The 23,885-nt window shown below is 40.6% G+C and overlaps 1 protein-coding gene across 1 annotated transcript in view; it reads left to right on the forward strand.

Annotated features, from left to right (window-relative positions):
• WDR27 (WD repeat domain 27) overlaps nucleotides 1-23,885 on the forward strand; it is a 522,635-nt gene that overhangs the window by 305,764 nt on the left and 192,986 nt on the right. The window contains exon 23 of the mRNA XM_082251222.1: nucleotides 22,353-22,451. Within this exon, the coding sequence (XP_082107348.1) occupies nucleotides 22,353-22,451 (99 nt within the window). The remainder of the gene's footprint in view (nucleotides 1-22,352; nucleotides 22,452-23,885) is intronic.

Consider the following 23,885-nt stretch of genomic DNA (forward strand, 5'->3'; position numbering starts at 1 on the left):
CAGGAAGTTCGAGAAGATCTCTTTAAAGTCAGGGCGGCACAATGTGTCCCCAATTGGAAGATTTTCCTTCTGTTACTGTTCCAGTGTCAACCCAAATTTAGGATTTTCTTTTACTTTCACTTTTGATGGTAATGCCAAACAGAAGAAATAAAGAGGGACAGTCTCCCTAAGGGGGGCACAGCCAGCAATAAAAATCTGAAAGGTGTTCTAATCCCTCTCCACTCTATCCAAAACAAAAAAAAAAATGCTTTTAATTACACATTTATTTCTGTTCTCCTCTGTTCCTTGCTTTCAATACAGATTGTGATCAAACACTTTACTGCATGCTTAACCAGTTCCCTACCAGCGCATAGTAATATGACGCCGGCAGGAACATTCCGTCCCTCCAGGCGGGCGCCATATGACGTCCGCCCGTTCTTGTCGCTACTGCGCACCCCCGGGATTGCGCAGCGTGGCGATCGGGGATGAGGCATGTCGCTCAGACACAGGCCATCCCCGATCAGTGTAATGAAATTGGCTCTTTAATACGTGACTGGCTGTGTCCAATCACAGCCGGTCACATGAGGCTCCAGTGCACACCGCTCGTGCGTGCCCCCGGGTGCTCCCTCGGACAAAGCCCATCCCTGATCAAGGTAAAGAGCCAATTTCATAGGCTCTTTACCATGGGGACCGGCTGTGTCCAATCACAGCCAGTCACAAATGTCAACAAAGAGGGGGTAATGGTCTGTTACCAGGTTCTCCTCCTCACACACCAATCCAGTGTGAGGAGGAGATCTGGAAACAGTGAGTTACCACTTTACTGTGAATTCTACTGTGCCCTGATTGCCCCACCTAATAAAGAGGACCTGTCACCAGCTCATCCTAGTACCTATCTGTCAGCCCATCAGAGTAACTGTCACCTGCCCATCAGAGTACCCGAGTACCTGTCACCTGTTCATCAGAGTACCCGAGTACCTGTCACCTGCCTATCAGAGTACCCGAGTACCTGTCCCCAGCCTATTAAAGTACCCGAGTACCTGTCACCTGCCTATCAAATTACCCAAGTACCTGCCACCTGCCTATCAAAGTACCCGAGTACCTGCCACATGCCTATCAAAGTACCTGAGTACCTGTCATTTGCCTATCAAAGTACCTGAGTACCTGCCAACTGCCTATCAAAGTACCTGAGTACCTGCCATCTGCCTGTCAAAGTATCCGAGTACCTGCCACCTGCTCATCATAGTACCTGAGTACCTGTCCCCTGCCTGTCGCCTGCCCATGAGAGTACCCGAGTACCTGCCACCTGCTCATCAGAGTACCCGAGTACCCGTAACCTGCTCATCAGAGTACCTGTCTCCAGCTTGTCAAAGTACTCAAGTACCTGTCGTGCAGCCCAGCAGTACCTGACGTGCATCCTATCACTACCTATTGTGCAGCCCATCAGTATCACCCTTCATACAGCCACCATGTCCAAAAAGTTTTCACTACCGAAGACACATGTCAATTTCTAAGCCTGACAGATGAGAGCAGCGGGGAGCTCTCACTGTCCGATTCCAGTCCCGAATCCGGTTCAGAATTCAAGCCCTTTGAAGGCAGTACATCGGCTACCGAATTGAAGGAGGAAGCAATCCATCCTAAAAGAAGACACTCTGAAAATCAGGCAGACACCAGCAGCGCCATACGGCAAATGCCAACGGCAGTAGACCCCAGGAGGAAAGGCCCAGTACAAGCACTGGAACTTCATGCCAGACCCAAAGAATTAGAGCCCAAACTCATCTTCTGGATGCCTTAGCAAATCCATTATGGCTGCCTTCTAGCTCAGGGTCAGCTACGATCCTCCTTTTCACAGCACAGCCAGGTTTGCAGGTCAACACCAAAAATTTTTCTGTAATTGATTTTTTAAATTTATTTTTCCCTAATGAGTTCCTTCAAAGCATTGTGGACCAAACAAATATTTTTGCCTGACAGTACATAGAGAATAGGGATGATCGAACGGTTCGGGTCGACCATCGGTTTGACCCGAACATTGACTGTTCGAGGTTCGGCCGAATTCCGAACTTTTTGCTGAAAAAGTTCGGAATTCGGCAACCAGAACCGACCAAAATGCAATGGGACAGGAAATGGGCTTTAAAAGCCCGTGATTGGACCAGAACCATCAGTAAAAGCCAATTGAGGGGGCAGGAGAATGATAGGAATGTGATTGGAGTGACTAGGGGGTCCAGAGGCCAATCATTAGTGAATACGCCCCCAGTATATAACATAGCCCGCCAAATTCCTAGCATTGTAATACAGGGACGTGGAAGAGAGTGGAAGCAGTTCTGTTACTTCTGCTCTCAAAGTGTCATTTAGCAATTATTAGTGTGAGGAAAGGGATATCTAGTGTAATTAGGGTACTATTTTCCACTATAGTTAGATTTAATAATCTAGTTTTTGTAGGGAAAGTGTTAAGTGTAAGGGGACCGTAGTGTAGTGTAGGGTTAACTGATTCTGACTGCTATGGCAGGGTGACAAAACCCTTCCATTTCAGGGTGACCGCTATAGAGAAAAGATAGTTTCTCTTAGAACACTTATAGAACCGGGATATGGCTTCGCCCCTGTCACCCTGCTTTTTGCTGCAGGCGTTTATTGGGCTTTTTTGAGGACATGTTTTGAGTCAGGCATGACATCTGAACTTCTGTGTAGGGGTATATATACACACACACATGTATGTATATATACACATACGCATATATAGGTGTGAAAGTAGCAGAACCCTATGCTTGCGCTAATGAAATAATTAACAGGCATATGGCTTCTCTGCTATAACACCTATATGTGTGTATGTGTATAAATACATATAAGTGTGTGTGTATATATACCCCTATACAGAATTTCAGATGTTCTGCCTGCCTCCAAAGACCCCAAAAAAATGCCCCAAAAAAACGCCTGCTGCAAAAACACACCTGGGCATTTTTTGGGGTCTTTGGAGGCAGGCAAACATCTGAACTTCTGTATAGGGGTATATATACACACACACTTATATGTATTTATACACATACACACATATAGGTGTTATAGCAGAGAAGCCATATGGGTGTTAATTATTTCATTAGCGCAAGCATAGTGTTCTGCTACTTTCACACCTATATAAGGGTATGTGTATATATACATACATGTGTGTGTGTATATATACCCATACACAGAAGTACTGATGTTATGCCTGCCTCCAAAGACGCCCAAAAAATGCCCAAAAAACGCCAGCTACAAAAACGCCCAGGTGTGTTTTTGCAGCAGGCGTTTTTTTTGGGCATTTTTTTGGGGTCTTTGGATGCAGGCAAAACATCTGAAATTCTGTATAGGGGTATATATACACACACATTTATATGTTTTTATACACATACACACATATAGGTGTTATAGCAGAGAAGCCATATGGGTGTTAATTATTTCATTAGCGCAAGCATAGTGTTCTGCTACTTTCACACCTATATATGTGTATGTGTATATATACATACATGTGTGTGTGTATATATACCCATACACAGAAGTTCTGATGTTATGCCTGCCTCCAAAGACGCCCAAAAAATGCCCAAAAATGCCAGCTACAAAAACGCCCAGGTGTGTTTTTGCAGCAGGTGTTTTTTTGGGCATTTTTTGGGGTCTTTGCATGCAGGCAAAACATCTGAAATTCTGTATAGGGGTATATATACACACACACTTATATGTATTTATACACATACACACATATAGGTGTTATAGCAGAGAAGCCATATGCCTGTTAATTATTTCAATTGCGCAATCATAGTGTTCTGCTACTTTCACACCTATATATGTGTATGTGTATATATACATACATGTGTGTGTGTGTATATATACCCCTACACAGAAGTTCTGGTGTTATGCCTGCCTCCAAAGACCCCCAAAAAATGCCCAAAAAAAACGCTTGCTACAAAACCGGCAAGGTGTGCAAATAGCGGAGACATATCCCTGTTCTATATTAATTCTAATACAAACGACCTTTTTTTTCTGGTTCTGGACATGCTACAGAGCTGAAACTTCACAGGTACACTTTTTAGACCCCCCCAGACACTAAATCCAAAGAAATCTCTTTTTTTTTTTTCAATAATTTTTTCAATAATTGGCTCTCTATCAAAAATGACATTTTTAAGAACTTTTTTTGTGTGTGATTAATAGTCCCTGGGGCATGACCCAGAACCCTAGGCACTTTTTAGGGGCATTTATTGTGTTATAGGGCTTCAAAATTGTGTTTTTTGATTACCGAAGTTCGGGTCCCATTGATTTCAATGGGGTTCTGAAATCCGGGCCGAACTTTCGGGAAGTTCGGGTGTTCTGGTCAAACCCGAACTTTTCAAAAGTTCGATCATCCCTAAGAGAACAACCCCAACTCATGCCATGTCTGTCCTTTCGGATGGAGATGCCTAAGAGTGGAAGAAATTAGATTGTTTTTGGGCCTTACAATCAATATGGGGCTTACAAAAAAAAATGAATTGCATTCTTATTGGTTCACCAACCCCATCCACCACATGCCAATTTTTTCCCCTGTCATGTCCAGGTCCCGCTATGACATGATAATGCGCTTCCTGCATTTCAGCGATAACTCGCAGTACCCTCCCCGAGATCATCCTAATTTTGACAAACTATATAAAATTAATTGATTTTTTTTCTAATAAGTTTCCTGAACTTTATGTCCCTCACCAGAACATCTCTGTGGACCAATCCCTGGTCCATTTCACAGGCCGGCTTGGATTTAAGCAGTACATTCCCAGTAAGAGGGCCAGGTGCGGATTAAAGCTCAAAAAGCTCTGTGAAAGCACCACTGGGTATGTGTATACCTTTCACATGTACGAAGGCAGAAACTCCCAGCTCCAGCCCCCTGAGTCCCCAATGTACGTGGGAATAAGTGGTAAAATTGTCTGGGACCTAGCATTCCCACTGTTGCAAAAGGGGTATAACATTTACATGGATAATTATTATACAAGTTTGCCCCTTTTCCACCACCTGCACCTGAAGAAAACTTTGGCCTGCGGTACAGCAAGAAAAACAGGAAGGGCTTCTCACAGTGTCTAGTCAACACAAAACTACGAAGGGGGGAATCTGCAAGCCTTAGGAACCAGGAAGTGTTGGTCGTGAAGTGGAGGGATAGGAAAGATGTTTACATCATGTTCACCTTCCACGATGACACCTCAGTGGAACTTCAAAGAAGACGCGGTCCTGTTTGAAAGCCTTGGTGTATCCACGGTACAATAAGTTTGTGGGGGGGGGGGGTAGATTTAAACGATCAAATGTTGCAGCCCTATCTCTCAACATGAAATTCCTTCTTCTCGTATAAAAAAGTCACAATTTACAATGCATACATCACCTATCAAAAATCTACGGAAACACCAAATACTTTCCTCGAGTTTATCGAAGATACTGTCACTGCCCTGATCTATCAGCATGGATCCCCCCCAGAAAGCATTAGTTCCGATTGTGTCAGGAGACTTCATGAGCGCCATTTCCCTGACAATATCCCACAATCAGAAACTGGAAGAAGACGCCAAAAAAAGTGTCGGGTGTGTAGCAAAAGAAGAATTGGGAAAAACACCAGTTTTATTGTCCCCAATGTCCCTCCCAACCTGGCCTATGCATCGGAGAATGCTTCAGACGCTATCACACTGCCCTAAATTATTAGCCCATATTTCTATCAGACTGCCATTTCCCCATTTTCAATTTCTGTGCTGAATATTTTCCTGCTGCTTCAACCAGCCATATCACTGCCTTCCATATGAATGACCCCAGCCTGTTTATCGACTATGCCTCTGCCTGCATTGATTATCCGTCACGTTTCTGCCTCTCATGTGAACTGACCCTGGACTGTTTATGGACTATGCCTTAGCCTACTGTCTATTTCTGCCTTTTACCTGCACTAACCTCGGCCTGTTACGACCATGTTTTTTGCCTGCCACTTAGACTGATCTTTCGCCATGCTACTTTAGTAGTGGGATTCAAAATAACACAGGGGTCTCACTTTTGTGAGAGGCTTCAGAATAGTGTTCTGAGTTGAGAAAAACAGTTATTGGTTTTCTCTGGGTTTTGTAATTCCCAGAACAGGGTCTGGAGTCCGGAGGTTTTTATGTGATTCGGGTGGGAGAAGCCTCTACCCCCTGTCCCCATTCTTTCCTGACCAAGGCCCTAAGCTTGAATAGAGCAACACGGTTTTGTTCTTAAAAAGTTTAATGAATATCAAAAATTAAACAAGAATCTCATAGCAAAACATACCACACTTCACATACATTAAAAAATGACAACGTTGCCAAAGGATGCACACCCGGGTCCACACTCAAACCACATGAATGAACATGTTAATATAATCGCACAAAGGTAGTATGGCAAGATAACAGGCAGTGGTTAGATTAAGGAAATCGCAGTGTGGCAGTCCCTGCAAGGTGATACCTTCACACTGCGAACATCTACTCTCACAGATCTGTCTGTAATGAACCTGGAACGACCTAAATCACTGGTATATAGGTAACGGTGAAAATTAGGAAACCACAATCAAGTCAGCTCAGCACAGGCTATACTTATAAATGGTGGACATCTAATATCACATTTTCACCCAATATTCACCAGGAATAGATCTTGTGGCACCTAAAAGATGCAAAACAATGAACCTAAATAATACAGAACCCAGCAGGGAGTGGGATCAAACAGGTGGATAATAGATTCCACACCAGTATGTGGCTGGTACACAATGATTAGCGATTTGTAAGTATAAAGATTTCCTATGGTGCCTTGTCAAGCAGCTTTAAGTGGTTCAAAATGTCTTGGTTGTCTGAGAAGCACAGATAGCAAGGTAATCAAGGTATAGCAACAAGCCACAGAAAGCAAAAATCACATGTTTGTAAATCTTGGTGGTTGGAGTCTGACCATACTTAAACAATATAACGTTTAGAGTCAGTGATGGAAGCGGATCTCTGAAAGTGGGATGTTAATGGTGTTACTCACAGTTAGTCCGTAACAGCAGTTCTTTGGGGAATACAGTATGAGCTGAAGGGATGATCCCGTGCTCCACAGGGGGCTCACAGCCACCTACTTAGTATATCCACTAATGCTGTTTCAGGCAGCATGCAGCCTGTGGAGCTGTTCTGTCCATATCATGTGATCCAGCAGGTGGATAATGAATTCCACACCAGTATGTGGCTGGTACACAATGATTAGCTATCTGTAAGTATGAAGATATTCTATGGTGCCTTTGTCAAGCAGCTTCAAGCAGTACAAAATGTCTTGGTAGTCTGAGAGGCACAGATAGCAAGGTAATCAAGGTATAGCAGTAAATTGCAGAAAGCAAAAATCACATGTGTGCAAATCCTGGTGATTGGAGTCTAGCCACATTGATTCAATATAACGTTTAGAGTCAGTGATAGAAGTGGATCTCTGAAAGTGGGATGTTAACAATGTTACTTACAGTTTGTCCACAACAGCAGTCCTTTAGGGAATACAGTATGGGCTGAAGGGATGATCCCGTGCTCCACATGCGGCTCAAAGCCACTTCCTTTGTTTGTCCACTAACGCTGTTTCAGACAGCATACAACCTGTTGAGCTGTTCTGTCCATATCATCAGAGATCTTTGGTGGTAACCCCTCCCAGGTGAGCTGGGCTTCTGTGATGAAGATTGTGAACTCAAGGTGTGTATCTTGAGCACATGGTGGGAGCCAATATAAGTCGGGGCAGTATTTCCTCTTCTCTAAATCAAAGTGAAGACTGATTAAAAGCAAAGCAGACAGCAAGAGTCTCCATAGGAGTACAATCTACATGGGAACAACCCTGCAGTGTAAAGTTCGTGTATTGCTCGACATCCGACACAAAAATAGGATATCCAGCGTTTTTGCATCAGAATTTTAAAGGGTATGAGTGGGGACCGGGGTGTCCACAAGCCGACGCATTTCATCCACTAAATAATGTGAACTGCTGCCCTGAAGAAGTTCACATTATTTAGTGAATGAAACGCATTGATCACCTTGCTATCTGTGCCTCTCAGACAACCAAGACATTTTGCACTACTTGAAGCTGCTTGACAAGGCACCATAGGAAATCTTAATACTTACAAATCGCTAATCATTGTGTACCAGCCACATACTGGTGTGGAATCTATTATCCACCTGTTTGATCCCACTCCCTGCTGGGTTCTGTATTATTTAGGTTCATTGTTTTGCATCTCTTAGGTGTCACAAGATCTATTCCTGGTGAATATTGGGTGAAAATGTGATATTAGATGTCCACCATGTATAAGTTTAGCCGGTGCTGAGCTGACTTGATTGTGGTTTCCTAAATTTCACCGTTACCCATATACTAGTGATTTAGGTCGTTCCAGGTTCATTACAGACAGATCTGTGAGAATAGATGTTCGCAGTGTTAAGGTATCACCTTGCAGGGATTACCACACTGCGATTTCCTTAATCTCACCACTGCCTGTTATCTTGCCATACTATCTTTGTGCGATTATATAAACATGTTCATTCATGTGGTTTGAGTGTGGACCCGGGTGTGCATCCTTTGGCAACGTTGTAATTTTTTAATGTATGTGAGGTGTGGTCTGTTTTGTTTTGCTATGAGATTCATGTTTCATTTTTGAAATTCATTACATTTTTTAAGAAGAAAACTGCATTGCTCTACTCTCCTTTATAGAACACCTCTGGTCTTTCCTCTCTGTTTTCCACATATTGCTTGTCGTCTTCAGGAGTTGAAGGGTTAGATGCCACTTTAATTGGTGAGTCGGTGCTTCTAATCGGAACTGGTCTATTTACTAATCCGGTCTTTCCCTGATCCTAGGGTACTTAACCTTTGCTTTTATCAATTGTCTTACAAATATCCTATAAATTGACAACTTTGTGTAAAAAAAAAATAGGTTTTCATTTTTTCCCCACATTTTCCAAAAACTTGTGGAAAAAAATGACATGTTCAAAAGACTCATAATGCCTTATATAATATACATTGGGGTGTTTGCTTTCCAAAATTGTGTCATTGTGTGGGCATTTCCATTGTCTTTGTTCTCTAGGGCCTTCAAAAGTGTGACAGGTAGTCAGAAAATGATATGTCTAATTTATGCACCTAGAAGGCCTGAAGGTGCTACTTAGGGATGTTGAGTCTCTTTATGTGGCCAGGCTGTGTTAAAGTCTCACACATGTGGTATTGCCATACTCAGGAGGAGTAGCAGAACATATTTTGGGGTGTCATTTTTGCTATGTACATGCTATGTGATAGAAATATTCTATAAATTGACAACTTTGTGTAAAAAAAAAAAAAAGGTTTTCATTTTTTCCCCACATTTTCCAAAAACGTGTGGAAAAAAATGACATGTTCAAAAGACTCATAATGCCTCCTAGAATATACATTGGGGTTTTGCTTTCCAAAATGGGGTCATTTTGTGGGTGCTTCCATTGTTCTGGTGCTCCACGGCCTTCAAAAGTGTGATAGGTAGTCAGAAAGTTATATGTGTATTTATGCTCCTAGAACGCCTGAAGGTGCTACTTGGATGTTGAGTCTCTTTATGTGGCCAGGCTGTGTAAAAGTCTCACACGTGTAGTGTCGCCATACTCAGGAGGAGTAGCAGAATGTATTTTGGGGTGTCATTTCTGCTATGTACATGCTATGTGATAGAAATATTCCATAAATTGACAACTTTGTGTAAAAAAAAAAAAAAAAGGTTTTCATTTTTTCCCCACATTTTCCAAAAACTTGTGGAAAAAAATGACATGTTCAAAAGACTCATAATGCCTCCTAGAATATACATTGGGGTGTTTGCTTTCCAAAATGGGGTCATTTTGTGGGTGCTTCCATTGTTCTGGTGCTCCACGGCCTTCAAAATTGTGATAGGTAGTCAGAAAGTTATATGTGTATTTATGCTCCTAGAACGCCTGAAGGCGCTACTTGGATGTTGAGTCTCTTTATGTGGCCAGGCTGTGTAAAAGTCTCAGGCGTGTGGTGTCGCCATACTCAGGAGGAGTAGCAGAATGTATTTTGGGGTGTCATTTTTGCTATGCACATGCTATGTGTTAGAAATATCATTGACAACTTTGTGTAGAAAAAAAAAAAGGTTTTCATTTTTTCCCCACATTTTCCAAAAACTTGTGGAAAAAAATGACATGTTCAAAAGACTCATAATGCTTCCTAGAATATACATTGGGGTGTTTGCTTTCCAAAATGGGGTCATTTTGTGGGTGCTTCTATTGTTCTGGTGCTCCACGGCCTTCAAAAGTGTGATAGGTAGTCAGAAAGTTATATGTGTATTTATGCTCCTAGAACACCTGAAGGTGCTACTTGGATGTTGAGTCTCTTTATGTGGCCAGGCTCTGTAAAAGTCTCACACATGTTGTGTCACCATACTCAAGAGGAGTAGCAGAATGTATTATGGGGTGTAATTTCTGCTATGTACATGCTATGTGTTAGGAATAGCTTATAAATTGACAACTTTGTGGAAAAAAAAACTCACCATGCCTCTTACTAAATACCTTGGACTGTCCACTTTCCAAAAAGGGGTCATTTTGGGGGTATTTGTACTGTCCTGACATTTCAGGGCCTCAAGAAAGGAGATAGCCAGTCAGTACATCAGGTGTGATCAATTTTCAGTAATTGGTACCATAGCTTGTAGACTCAATAACTTTCATACAAACTAAATAATATACACTAGTTTGGGTTATTTTTTACCAGAGACATGGAGCAGTATAAATTTCAGCCCAAATATATGAAGAACAATTACTTTTTTTGCAAAGTTTTATATTAGAAACTAAAAAAAGTATTTTTTTTTCTTTTTTTAAATCTTTGCTATTTTTTTGCTTTTATCACGAAAAACAAATAACCCAGTTGTGATCAAATACCACCAAAAGAAAGCTATATTTGTGTGAAAAAAATAACAGTTTTGTTTGGCTACAGTGTAGCATGACTGAGCAATTGCCATTCAAAGTGTGAGAGCGCTGAAAGCTGAAAATTGTTCTGGGCAGGAAGGGGGTGAAAGTGCCCTTATTGAAGTAATTAATACAGTATTTAAAAATGTATAAAACCCCCTGTCTAAATTAACCATAGTCACAAAGGGGATATGTTCCCAGTTATTAGGAGGTAAAGCTTGACTATATTAATGTACTCTACAATCTGCATTTTAATGAAAACATGACTATAAGAGAGCTAGCAGAAAAGGGCAGATTGTTTCTTAGTTTTCTAAATGAATGACAAACACTAGAAGAAGTACTTTGTGTATAATAAAGAATAATAAACCAATTCACTACATCAAGTTTATATAAAATCATTCAAGCTACCAGGCTATCCCCGGCCTCCCAATTTTTGTATATTTTGAATGTTTTATACACTGTGTTCTAAAGTAAAATGATCCAGGGAGTCAAAATGAAAGGATTTGAAGGAACTTGATAAAACTACAAAGGATTTACTTGCAGTAGTGATTTATAGATTATGACATACTAAAAAGGCAGAAAGTGGATCAGACAGTCAGGCTGGGGCAAGTCCATGGAAAAGTTGGATAGAATTTTTTTTGACCCTGTTGTAGCCTTTAAAATAGATGAGAAGACAACTGCATGTTCATGTGCAGGGGATGATCAGATTCTGTTTTTAGAGCAAATTCAATAGCATAAGATGGTATTTTAAATATGAAGATGATTGATCTTGAACATTAGTAAAACAAATGTTGGTATTTTTGTAATTTCAGTCAAGTAGAAATTCCTTTTTAGAAATCGTAATTCAGGCACATTGAGGTCAATGACAAATCAAATAGATGTTGCCAAAATGATTAAAGAGTTGTCTTAAACTGTTAAAAGGCATGATAAAAAACTGTATAAGGAGGTAACTAGCAAAATGTGCCTTATCTTAATAAACTGTAAAAAGAGGAATTTATTGTTTTGATCATGCAAAAACATCCAGATTTTTAAGGTAGTCTAATGAATAACTTCACGAAACATAATTTGTCTTAGGTATGCATTTTGTTTGGTCAGATTGGAATGACCCAGGTACATAGTTAGTCAAGTTAAAAAAGACAGTCCATCAAATTCAACCAATAGAATTGAACCTAATTTCATAGTTTTTTTGGCCTAAAACTGAACTTTAGGTAATCAGTTAAATGCACAAACGTTTATTTCAATTGCTTTATTTGTCAAATGATTTGTATTGAGATTTATCTAGTGTTGTTATCCTGGCACCATTAACAGATCTCTGATCTCCCTGCAGACTTCACCTCCTAACCACTTGACCATTGAAAGGTTTTACCCCTTTCATTACCAGGTCATTTTTTGCCATTAAGCACTGTGCTACTTTAACTGGAAAATTGCCTGGTCATTCAACACTGTACGCAAATTAAATTTGTATCATTTTTTTCACCCAAACAGAGCTTTGTTTTGGTGGTATTTGATTACTATTGTGTTTTTTTTTTTTATTATTATTATTATTCTATAAACGAGAAAAAACTGAGAATGTTGAAAAAAACCCCAATATTTTCCATTTTCTGTTATAGAACATCCAAAAAAATAAATGTTTAAATTTAATTTAGGCCAGAATAGGATTACCGTGATCAAAAATGAAGCTGTTGCCCATTATTATGTACTTTTTAAGGGTGTCGCCGGTGTGGGTTCCTAGACATGATTTTAAAAAGATAGAAGGGCTGTTTAGCTCCTTCTTATGGTCCTCTGTGCACCCTAGGCTGGGAATACGAGTCCTTCAGGAACCATTAGGACAGGGGGGGGGGACTTGTGCTACCAGATCTACATAAATACTTCTTAGCAGGTCAGATGGTATATGCTTGTAGATGGCTGCTTAGGGATGATGGAGACACAGCCAATGTTCTGGAGGCAGAATTAGTGGGCTATTATGAGGGATTACAGCATTTACTGTTCAGGGGACCTCGGGGCAGTGGTGTGCTCACAAACTCCATGAAGGTCACAATTAAAGCATGGGATATGGTTCGGCTCCTTATGCATCCGGAGGATGGCGGCCTACTACACTGCTCTGGTTTAATCACAATCTATCTCACTTCCCCACCATACCAGATCCAGGTGTATGGGCAGAGAAAGGAATTAAACAGCTGAGGGATATTGTGGGAGGAGGGCAGCTGCTCACTTTTGATGAACTAAAACCCAAATTTCAACTCCATAACTTGTATTTCTTCCACTACCTGCAGCTGCGGCATGCCTTCCTTAATCAATTTGGAGGCACTTCATTGCAAACCCAAACTTCTGAATTGTAGCAGTTGCTGTCCTCGGAACGCCTACATAAAGCGGTGTCTACAATCTATAGGGAGTTATTTACCAAATGCCCAAAGGCAATCGATAAATGTAAGGAACATTGGGTATCTCTAATACCTGAGTTGCAAGGTGAGGATTGGGACGATATGTGGGACCACCCCTATAAATGTTTGGTGTAGTCCAGAGACCGTCTTATATAATACAAGATATTCCATCAGGTGTATTATACGCGGGTCAGGATTGCTGGGATGTATGCCTCGAGCTCCGCGGAGTGTTGGTGATGTCGGCACGCTCCGGCGGACTTTTGGCATGTATTTTGGCATTGTCCGCTCATACAGAGGTTCTGGCAGGGGGTGGTTGGGACTCTTGAAGACAATACCACATTGAGGGTACCTTTGATGCTGGCAGTGTGTTTGTTGGGTGTGGTGGAGGACATGGCACCCCTAAGAGCACAAGGAATTTTATTGTCGATTACTCTGTTCTATGCACGCAAGGCTATTCTTCTGTATTGGAGGAAGGCCGAAGCGCCATCGGTGGAGTATTTGAAGTCACTAGTGAACAAGATGCTGCCATTTTACAAAGCCATTTTACAAAGCCACATACCTGAATAGAGGATGCGTTAAAAAGTTTTAAAAGATATGGCAGGGTTAGACTGAGAACCCATCTAGTCTTCCTTGAGGTGATCGTGGTCCGCCACCAGTGAGGGTGGTGGTCACCTTAGAGGGGTGAGTTGAGGTCCCCTGATACTTAGGAAGGTAACAATTTAAGTCTATGCCCAGCAGATGACAAGCAGTGGTGAATGGGTGGGGGAGGTTGGTTTATGGACCTGGGTGAGAGTCTGTGTGGGGTAGACACTGCCGCGCTGAGATTCTCCTGGAAGGTTCTCCTTTTGCATTTTCCTATAAGTATTGTGGTACATGAGCATTGCACTGAGGTTGGGGGGGAATGGAAGGGGGGGGCGGGGTGGGGGTGGGGAGTTGTTTTGGTTGCCTTGTTTGTTTTTTGTCTGTTTTTTGTTTTGTTTTTACTTATATGTTTAAAAATCAATAAAAATAATTTTCCAAAAAAATAAATACATTTATGCCAGAATGTATTCTGCTACATGTCGCAAGTGCTGGCAGTGTTTGGGGGCTGATCCTTGCTAACACTGCCTCTTTGGGGATACTATACTATTGAGAATAGTATAGTTCTGATCGTGATCATGATACTGATCCATACAGACACATATAGACACACAAAGATATATCTTTGATTGGCCACAGCCGATCAGCAGATATATAGACAAAAGGATTGGCTGTAACCTGCTGACAAGCTCATACTGTGTTTTATTTTATATTATTTTTGTGCATAATTTCTGCTTATTAATTTTGTACTTTTGGTTTTGTTGGTACAAATGTGGGTCACATGACTGTATTATGGGTAATGATTTAATGTGAAGGGCGGCACAGATTGATATTAATACTACGTTAGCAGGGGTGCTCACACGCGCAACAGAAAACCAGGAAGTACGCCACGATGTGTGGGTATGTTCCCTAGCCTGCAACTGCTGCCCATTCACAGTAAATGTACTGTGAACGGGTGGCAAGTGGTTAAATAGATCAATCTAGTCCAAAAACTGCCTTAGCCTATGTTTGAACAAGGAAGATAAAGCAAATTACTGATTATTTCAAAGCTATTTTTTTTTTTTTATTCCTGCAAGCATGGTAATTGCAAGCAAAATAGCCCAGATTGGTTTAGAGAGTTGTCCTTCCCTCTTTCAGTCTGAGTGCTGGGGATTATAGGAGTTGAATATAATGACTTATTAATGTGTTAGATTTATATCAAAATTCATATCTCCCACCTGCTTGAGTTCAGCTTTAATACTTATTATTAACTAACTACCAACTAGGGATTTCAATTATAATTATCACTTTTGATGGAATTTGGATTTAAATCTACATATCCTACTTTAGTGCATCAGAATGTTATAAAAGTATTACAGAGTGTTGCACTGAGATGCAACTCACCTGTGTCATTGTTCGCTGTAATGCAAACCTACAGTGTTTTATCATGTGTTACAGTAGCAATATGTCATTATGGTATGAATAAGTTCTATATACTAATTTAAGCAATGCATAAATAATTATAAAAACCCGTATCCCAATAAATACATTACAAATGCCAATCAATGTAAGTAAAAAAACAAAAACTGACTTTTGCAGTGGATGCCAGAAATCTGGCTTGTATCTTAGGCAGAGTTCTGGGAAAATTGGTGAGCCAATCACACAAGCAGGAAATTATGTTTCTGGGGGGTGGTCAGTACACATTCTGTGTACAGAACAGCTCCAGGTAGCCATATTGCATTGCATTTTTAGAACATTATAACAGCTGCAGATTGAAAAGGAAAGGTCATTTTTAATAACATTCAATTACAATATGACTTGTGTCACAATTATATACACTATATTGTTTTTTCTTTATTTGCTGATTTTTTTTCCCCATGAAAGTGGAGTTACCCTTTAACAAGAGAACTGCTGATAACACAGCTCACCCTCACACTTGTTAATTATAGCTCTCAATATGAATTCAATCAGCAAAACCACAGAAAAAGCCTCATGCACTCCTTAATCTTTTTGTAACCTTGGCCAGATCTGTGCCTTGCCACAATTCTGTCTCTGAGCTCTTCAGGCAGTTCCTTTGACCTCATGATTCTCATTTGCTCTGACATGCATTGTGATCTGGAAGGTCTTATATAGACAGGTGTGTGGCTTTCCTAATCAAGTCCAATCAGTATAATCAAACACAGCTGGACTCAAATGAAGGTGTAGAACCATCTCAAGGATGATCAGAAGAAATGGAAAGCACCTGAGTTAAATATATGAGTGTCACAGCAAAGGGTCTGAATACTTAGGACCATGTGATATTTCAGTTTTTCTTTTTTAATAAATCTGCAACAATGTCAACAATTCTGTGTTTTTCTGTCAGTATGGGGTGCTATGTGTACATTCATGAGGAAGAAGAATGAACTTAAATGATTTTAGCAAATGGCTGCAATATAACAAAGAGTGAAAAATTTAAGGGGGTCTGAATACTTTCCGTACCCACTGTATTCTTCTGATTTAAAACCAATCGATGTTTTCAGTGCTTTAGTGTTAAAACACGTGGTGGTGTCCCAATAAATAGTCCAAAATCCTCTATTACACCTCTTTGCAGCGTGGGTGTTTGTGCTCTTCAGTGTTTAATCACCTCTAGGTGTGCAAGCCGCTCACCTTATTACTGTAAATAATACGCTTTTGTATTATTTCCAGTGGGATTGCTTCACCTTTTGCAGGGCTCTGGGTACCGTTTTCCACTTCTCTGGGGCACTCTGGGGTGCTGCCAGCATATCCTGTGTGGCACTATCCTTGCATCTTTTACTAAGGTCTCAGAAAAGATTGGGCCATCATGGTGCAGTAAATCCGAACATTTATTTATAAAAACTTAGCAACTTACAGTTTGTACGTACAGGACACACGAGTCCCGCGGCTGACTGCAAAAGCTGAACATAAAAATTTTAAACTGTAAGTTGCTACATTTTTATAAATAAATGTTCGGATTTACTGCACCATGATTAGTGGTTGGACTCCAGTTGGCTGAAGTCTCACTCCAATTAGCTCTTGGAAATGTCAATAGTCTAGGGGTTCACATACTTTTTCCACCTGCACTGTGAATGTGTACACGGTGTGTTCAATAAAAAGATGGCAACATTTCATTCTTTGTGTGTTATTAGTTTAAGCAGACTGTGATTGTCTATTGTTGTGACTTAGATGATGATCAGATCACATTTTATGACCGATTTGTGCAGAAATTCATATCATTCCAAAGGGTTCACATACTTTTTCTTGCAGCTGTAGTTATTGAGTTTATATATATTTATATACTGTATATATATATATATATATACAAGGAAAGCATTTTTGATAATGAAGAGTTTCTTTGATTTATTTATTTGATTCATTAACTTGGCGTGTACACTAACATCAGTTTAGAGAGTGTGACTGCACTGATTACACACAATATCCCTGAGGCGCAATATTCCCCCCAAAAAATATATTTACCACAATGTCCAAGGTTTCAGTCAATATATGAGCAGCATCGGGGATAAAGATATAATATTAACCTTCTAAGACAGCGCAAGAATCACCCCAAAAGAATCAGAGTAATAATTTGTCCTGGACATTAAAAGCAATAAATGCTCAAGTGCTAAAATTGTCTTAGCAAGAGTTAACACACGTTAACAAGCGTCAAGCATTTTTTATTGCCAAAACGCCACTGTTCCTGGACACACTGGCAGTGGGTTTTTTCTGGCTCTAAAAGCCCCTGCCACTAAGCGCAGCTAAAAGTCTATGTGTGCATGGACACATAAGTTAACATGCAGCGGGGTTTACAGGCAGGAAAAAAAAAGTCGGACGCCTCTAGAAGCAGCTGCAAAACTGACCAGTGTGCTTGAGACCTAAGAGTTTAAAATCTCGAAATCATACGATACCACATTTGCCCAATCCGAAAACCCATTGATTAGTTACATAATCATGGATATATAATAAAATCCACAGTAAAAAGCATCTGTTGTTCTTAAAAAATAAACTATATAAAACCACACATTGGCTCAGTTTAGTTATCCTAAAATTTCTTGCTGGGAGCAACCTTGCTGTTGCACTGTCATTTATAGAATATCCTCTGGGGGAATACACTACCTCTGCAAACAGTTGGATTGATTTATTAATAAAAAAGGCTATTCATTTTGCAAGGGTAGTTGCACTTTGCAAGGGAATTTTCCCCAGAGCTTAGTGAATGTAGTTAAGTTCTGCTGACTTCCATCATCCAAGGATGCAAAAATGCTGTCATTTTTCTTTTTCCCTGGACATGATTGGGTCAAATTCTCTTGCAAACTGAACAGCCTATTTGCCTTTAGTAAATCAACCACAAAGTCTCTATTCACATACCCAGGGAAGCTCTGTTGGTTTTCTTTACTCCTGTACAGCATAGTCTCTTCTAAAAGCGTTCAGAGCCTTTCCATTCCTTTCTTCCTCCAAGCCTCTATATCAGCATTTGATCCCCACAACAAGACAGGACTCACATCACACTCCTTTCTTCCTGTGCTCTTCTGGACACTTCTTCCTTCCTCCAAGCCTCGCTATCAGCACTGGATCCCCAACACAACACAGGACTCACATCACACTAATTTCTTCTTGTGCTCTCTTGGACACAAGGAGGCCTGGTTCACACTGGTGTGACATGCGCTCCAACTTTGAGAGCACATATCACATGGCATGTAAAAATCAATGGTTTCCTATGAGAGTTGTCTTAACTGGTCCAACTTGTGTTGGTCCAACGTTTGAAAAATTTCCTGCACTACTTTGGTCCAACTTGGGTCCAATTTCAGTCCAATGAATATCATTGAAGTTATAGCCAAGTCGGATCAGCATATTACCAGATCCGACTTGTGACATTAAAAAAAATAAATAAATCTATACCAGTCCCTTAGGTCTGGTATTGATTCTAAGGGAAAACCCCACGTCAAAATAAATAAATCTATACCAGTCCCTTAGGTCTGGTATTGATTCTAAGGGAAAACCCCACGTCAAAATTAAAAAAAAAAAAGCAGTGTGGGGTCCCCCCTAAAACTGCCTCATGTTTTTTTGTTACACTGCACTGTTTTGTTTGTGGTGAATGGGTAGGGGTACCATGTAACCCATACTCTTTCACATGGGGCGCCTCCTATCTTAAAGGGGGCTTCCAGATTCTGATAAGGCCCCTGCCTGCAGACCCCACAACCACTGCCCAGGGTTGTGGGGAAGAGACCCTTGTCCTTATCTGGGGACAAGATGCTCCAGGTTGGGGTGGGGGGGCAGAGCCACCCTGCCTCAAAGCACCGTCCCGGTTGAGGGCATGCGGCCTGGTACGGTTTAGGGGGGGCGCTCGCTCACCCCCCCTTTCCTGGCCTGCTGGGCTGCATGCTCACTGACGTCATCTGTAACATGAGGGGGCGGGGCCTCCCGATGACGTCATCAGGGGGCCACACCCCTAATGGCTATATAATAAGCTGCAGAGACCGGAGACCGGCATAATCACCGGAGACGTCGTCGGAGGAGGACCGGAGGAAGAAGAAGAGCCGACAGCAAAAGAGCAGAAGACCGGAGAGGAGAAGAAAAGAAGAGAGGACAGCAGAAGGGCGGACAGCAAAAGAGCAGAAGACCCCGGAGAGGAGCGGACAGCAAAAGAGCAGAAGACCTCCGGAGAGGAGAAGACAAGAAGAGCCGGATTAAGATTTTTAATAAACTTTCCAAAACGTCTCCTGTCGTTATTTTCATACACTGCCTTTTATGTGGTGAATGAGTAGGGGTACAGTGTACCCCATACCCATTCACATAGGGAGGGGGTCCGGGATCTGGGGGGCCCCCTTGTTAAAGGGGGCTTCCAGATTCCGATGAGCCCCCTGCCCGCAGACCCCCACAACCACCGGCCAGGGTTGTGGGGATGAGGCCCTTGTCCTCATCAACATGGGGGCAAGGTGCTTTGAGGTGGGGGGTACAGAGCTCCCCCTGCCCCAAAGCACCAACACCCCCCATGTTGAGGGCATGTGGCCTGGTGTGGTCCAGGGGGGGTGGGGCCGCTCACTCGTCCCCTCCCCTTTCCTGGCCTGCTAGGCTGCATGCTCGGATACGGGTCTGGTATGGATTTTGGGGGGGACCCCACGCCGTATTTTCGGCGTGGGGCTACCCTCAAATTCCATACCGGACCCGAAGGGCCTGGTTTGGAACCTGGGGGGACCCCCACGCAGTTTTTTTCCCATTTTTGGCGTGGAGTTCCCCCTCAAGATTCTCACATAGGGAACTATTGATTTTGAATGGAAGAAAAAAAACGTATAACGTGGCTGAACGTAGGTTCATCACGTTCAGTCACGTTTAGTCACGTTCGGCCACGTTTCTGCGTTTGAAACGCCGGGAAACACGCGTTCGAACGCAAATAATTGCGTTCTAAAAAAAGTCCCCTAACGCAACTGCCTGCAAATGACTGTAAACGACCATGTGTACATGGACAGATAAGATAACATGGAGCTGCGTTCAGGGGCTTCTAAAAAAAACGCCCAACTGCTCCTAAACTGCCATTTCCAGCGTCCCGTGTACATGGAGCCTTATCCACCAAACTCAAAAGCGCTCATGTTCACCTCCACCCTTCACCCCCCCAGTGGGTGCCACTCACCAGATTTGATGAAACTCCTTATTGTATATAAGAAGGTTAATTCTCATCCTCTCCACCACAGGGCCACTTCTTCCAGGCAGCTGAATCCTTGTCAAGAGTATGTTGTCACTGTATGTAAATGGACGAGTAATGCCATAAATTCCAAGTGTAGTCATTTGATGAGTGGGGTCCTTCTTCATTCTCTTCAGTGTCAGTAGTAGTTGGTTCAAAGTGGTGTGATATTATACAATAAGGGGTCGCATTAAATCTGGTGAGTTGTGCCCACTAGCGGTGAAGGCTGGAGGTGAACATGAGCACTTACTGAATGAACTTACAGTGGATTATGAACTAGGAAGCTAGGAATGGTTTTTGATGGATCATTCTGGAGAAGAATGTACTGGATGGACATTTTAGAATTTTGTTTTACTGCACTTTAATTTTAATTTTAACTTAAAGCTGTTTGCTACACTTTATTCAACTACACTTTCATTTATTAATCTATTGATTTTGTGGTATGGCATTGACTGCACTTTGATGTAATGCACTTAAAGGTTGTAAAGTTAGTACAAGAGAGGGTATTTACTAAGTGCAGCACCATTTTTTATATATATTTGTACAATTGAGGAATGATGATACCTAGTTAATCTGAAACTTATGAAGGAAACATGGTTTTCCAAACCAGAGGTTGTCTGGAGGAATTTAAAAATCTATGGGAACAATGGCTCTCTACTCTAGGCCCAGCAACAATGGCACATATATATTAGAGATTGCTGCAATGCCCTGGTACCTATGGGCACTGATGCTGAGACTAGTAATAATTAGCACAGGGTGGATTTGGGAGTGCTCAAATTCATCCTGCCATACTTTATGTCCTCTGATAGCTTTTCAAGCCTTGTTATAAAGTCAATTCAGTATTTTTTTGATTGATAGGTCTGTTTATTATGATATTTTCTGTTAGAAAAAGCCCTTTAATATGTATCCTAGGTGTTATACTCCTATGACATACTCTGCACTAGTAATGATGTCTCCTGGTAAAATTACAATAATACCTTTGCACAGTGTCTTTATCAATTCTCTGTACTTTACCCCGTACACATTCTTATCCTATATAAAATGCTATTTATATGATGGGATTTACGGATGAATGGTATTTGGATATTGGTTGATATTCTTTTTTCTTATGTTAATGTAAAATATAAAATCAATTGAAAAATTATCTGATAGATTACAAGTACAGTATATATATTAAAAAACAAGCCAAAAAAAATGCACTCACAAATGAAGTGCTTATTCCAGCACTTAAAGTAACATAGCATGCAGGCACTTTCAGATGCAGAATTACCTGCACCTCTGGTTTCTGTGTGTGCAGCTGTTTCCAGTGTTTAAAGACCACACAGGGTTCCCCATCCAATGCATTTCACTCTCAGGAATGTTCCACCCACACTTCCAGTGTCTGTGTGGCTATCCTCCAGTGTATGGTAACATCACAGTGTTCATCTCTAATACATCCTCAGGAGCGCTTCTGAGGTTGTTTTATAGACAAAACATGCTGGGATCCCGAGGACATCTTGGAGACCAAATGGTTTGGGCAGGTCAGAACACTGTGACTCTATCACTTTAAAAAAGAAAATAAAGCTGCTAGAGGTTATATAGTACAGGTACCTGGAACTAAAGTAGATGTAGCTGCCCAAATAGAGACAAGTGCTGAAAAATATTAGGTCTTGGCTTTGAGATACAGAAACTTTTGATTGGCCCACTAGAAGGTTAAATCTCAGTCAGTGTGTAAAATGTGAGAGTTAACGCTAGAGCATATGCTATGTATTTGTAACTATAGTGTCAGATTTCTGTGTAATATATACTATTGGAATGTAAAATAACTCATTAACTCTTAGAAATATCATCTGTTTGAAACTCTTTATATTGAAAAATCTGCATGTGTGTTCTTATTTGTTAAAGGCATATATTTATGAAACACGATCTAGTACATATTTGGAAAGACTGAAGGAGCACACAGAATCTGTCATCAACGTAGCTTTCAGTCCATCTACGGCACAGGTAGGATTCTTCCAAAAACCTACTTAGAATTATAGTGAACTTAATAAAAATGTTGTTAGTACTGGACCAGTTTCATTTGTTGGACCTCATATGTTCTCCTCTCTAAGACAAAAGAGAAAACTCAGAAGTGTTTGCCTCTTATACAGTGATTTCCTGCAGCTGACATAAATGAATCACTCTGTGTTTTTCTTGAGTTGAACTAACAACCTCTTTCAACAAGGTTTTATTTTAGGTTGAAAGCTGAAATAAGTTAGGAAATTTGAGTAACTCTAGAAATGGTTGAATATTGGCTGGAAGATTAGCTAAGCAGTAGTTTTTTTTTTACGTTATTGGATCTTTAACTACTGGTTACATAAAGAAAGACTTACGATATATTATACCATCATCTTTTCTCATAGTGGACAAAGTAAGGTATACAACAAGTACAGATGGTGAAAAAACATTCCACATATCATTTGAGTGGATTGGAATTAAAATTTGCATTGTTGAAGAATATTCACCCCACAAATTGCAGATTCACCAAAGTTAGGTATTATGGGATTTTTTTATGTGGATGGATGTTTTGGCAAAGGCTTTCCTGCAATTTTATTTTTGAAGCTAGAAAATGGAAATCGATAAAAATTATGGGGAAAATAGCTGTGGAAGTTTGAATTGTGTATTAATGTTGCATATATTTTTTCTATTTTGTTGTTCTTACTAGGAGCAGGGCCAGGTGACTTCCAACAGCCTAGGTAGGGTGTTACAGTAAATATCAAGGGTATATAATGAAAAAATATATTTTTTAATTTTTTTAATATATTTTTTCATATAGATTTGTAAGAAGAAAAGTACCAGTTTAACAAGAACCCACCCATTGCATTTTATGAGCAGTCTGTTTTTTTGAATAGAATTACTTTATTAGGATTTTTTTAATTCCTCTAAAGTTCGAGCTCAATCCCTCTAAAGTTCGAGCAATTGAGCTTGGCACATGCTATTAGAAAAATGATAACACTTTAAAGTATAAAATTGTACACTTGTTTGTTGACCAAACAACAAACATAAACTATATGCATGTTTCAGGATTAAGATATATACTGAAGCATATTGTATTAAAATTATTAGTACTAGCTATAGTATTAGCTATTACAAATGTTATGCAGTAAAGAGGTAAAGGTGCAATTTTTTTTACATGTCTTTCTGCTTTAACAAAAATAACGTTTTATTAAACAATGTATATTGAAATTGTTACATTAAACTGACACACACCAAAGCAGTAGAACTTGGCCTGGTCATTTACTTTGGGCCTTAAAAGAGTAAATCCTGTTGTGCATATTTTCTACTTGCTTTTTTGGGTTTTGAAACAGAGAAACTGTGTAAGAACAGCTAAGGTTACTGTAGTTCATGTGAAATTGTTCTGGCAGACAGCATAGCTTAATTAATATTTCCATCTATTAT

Source organism: Pelophylax lessonae (assembly GCF_965119305.1).
Source record: "Pelophylax lessonae genome assembly, chromosome: 3".
Classification (NCBI taxonomy): Eukaryota; Metazoa; Chordata; class Amphibia; order Anura; family Ranidae; genus Pelophylax; species Pelophylax lessonae.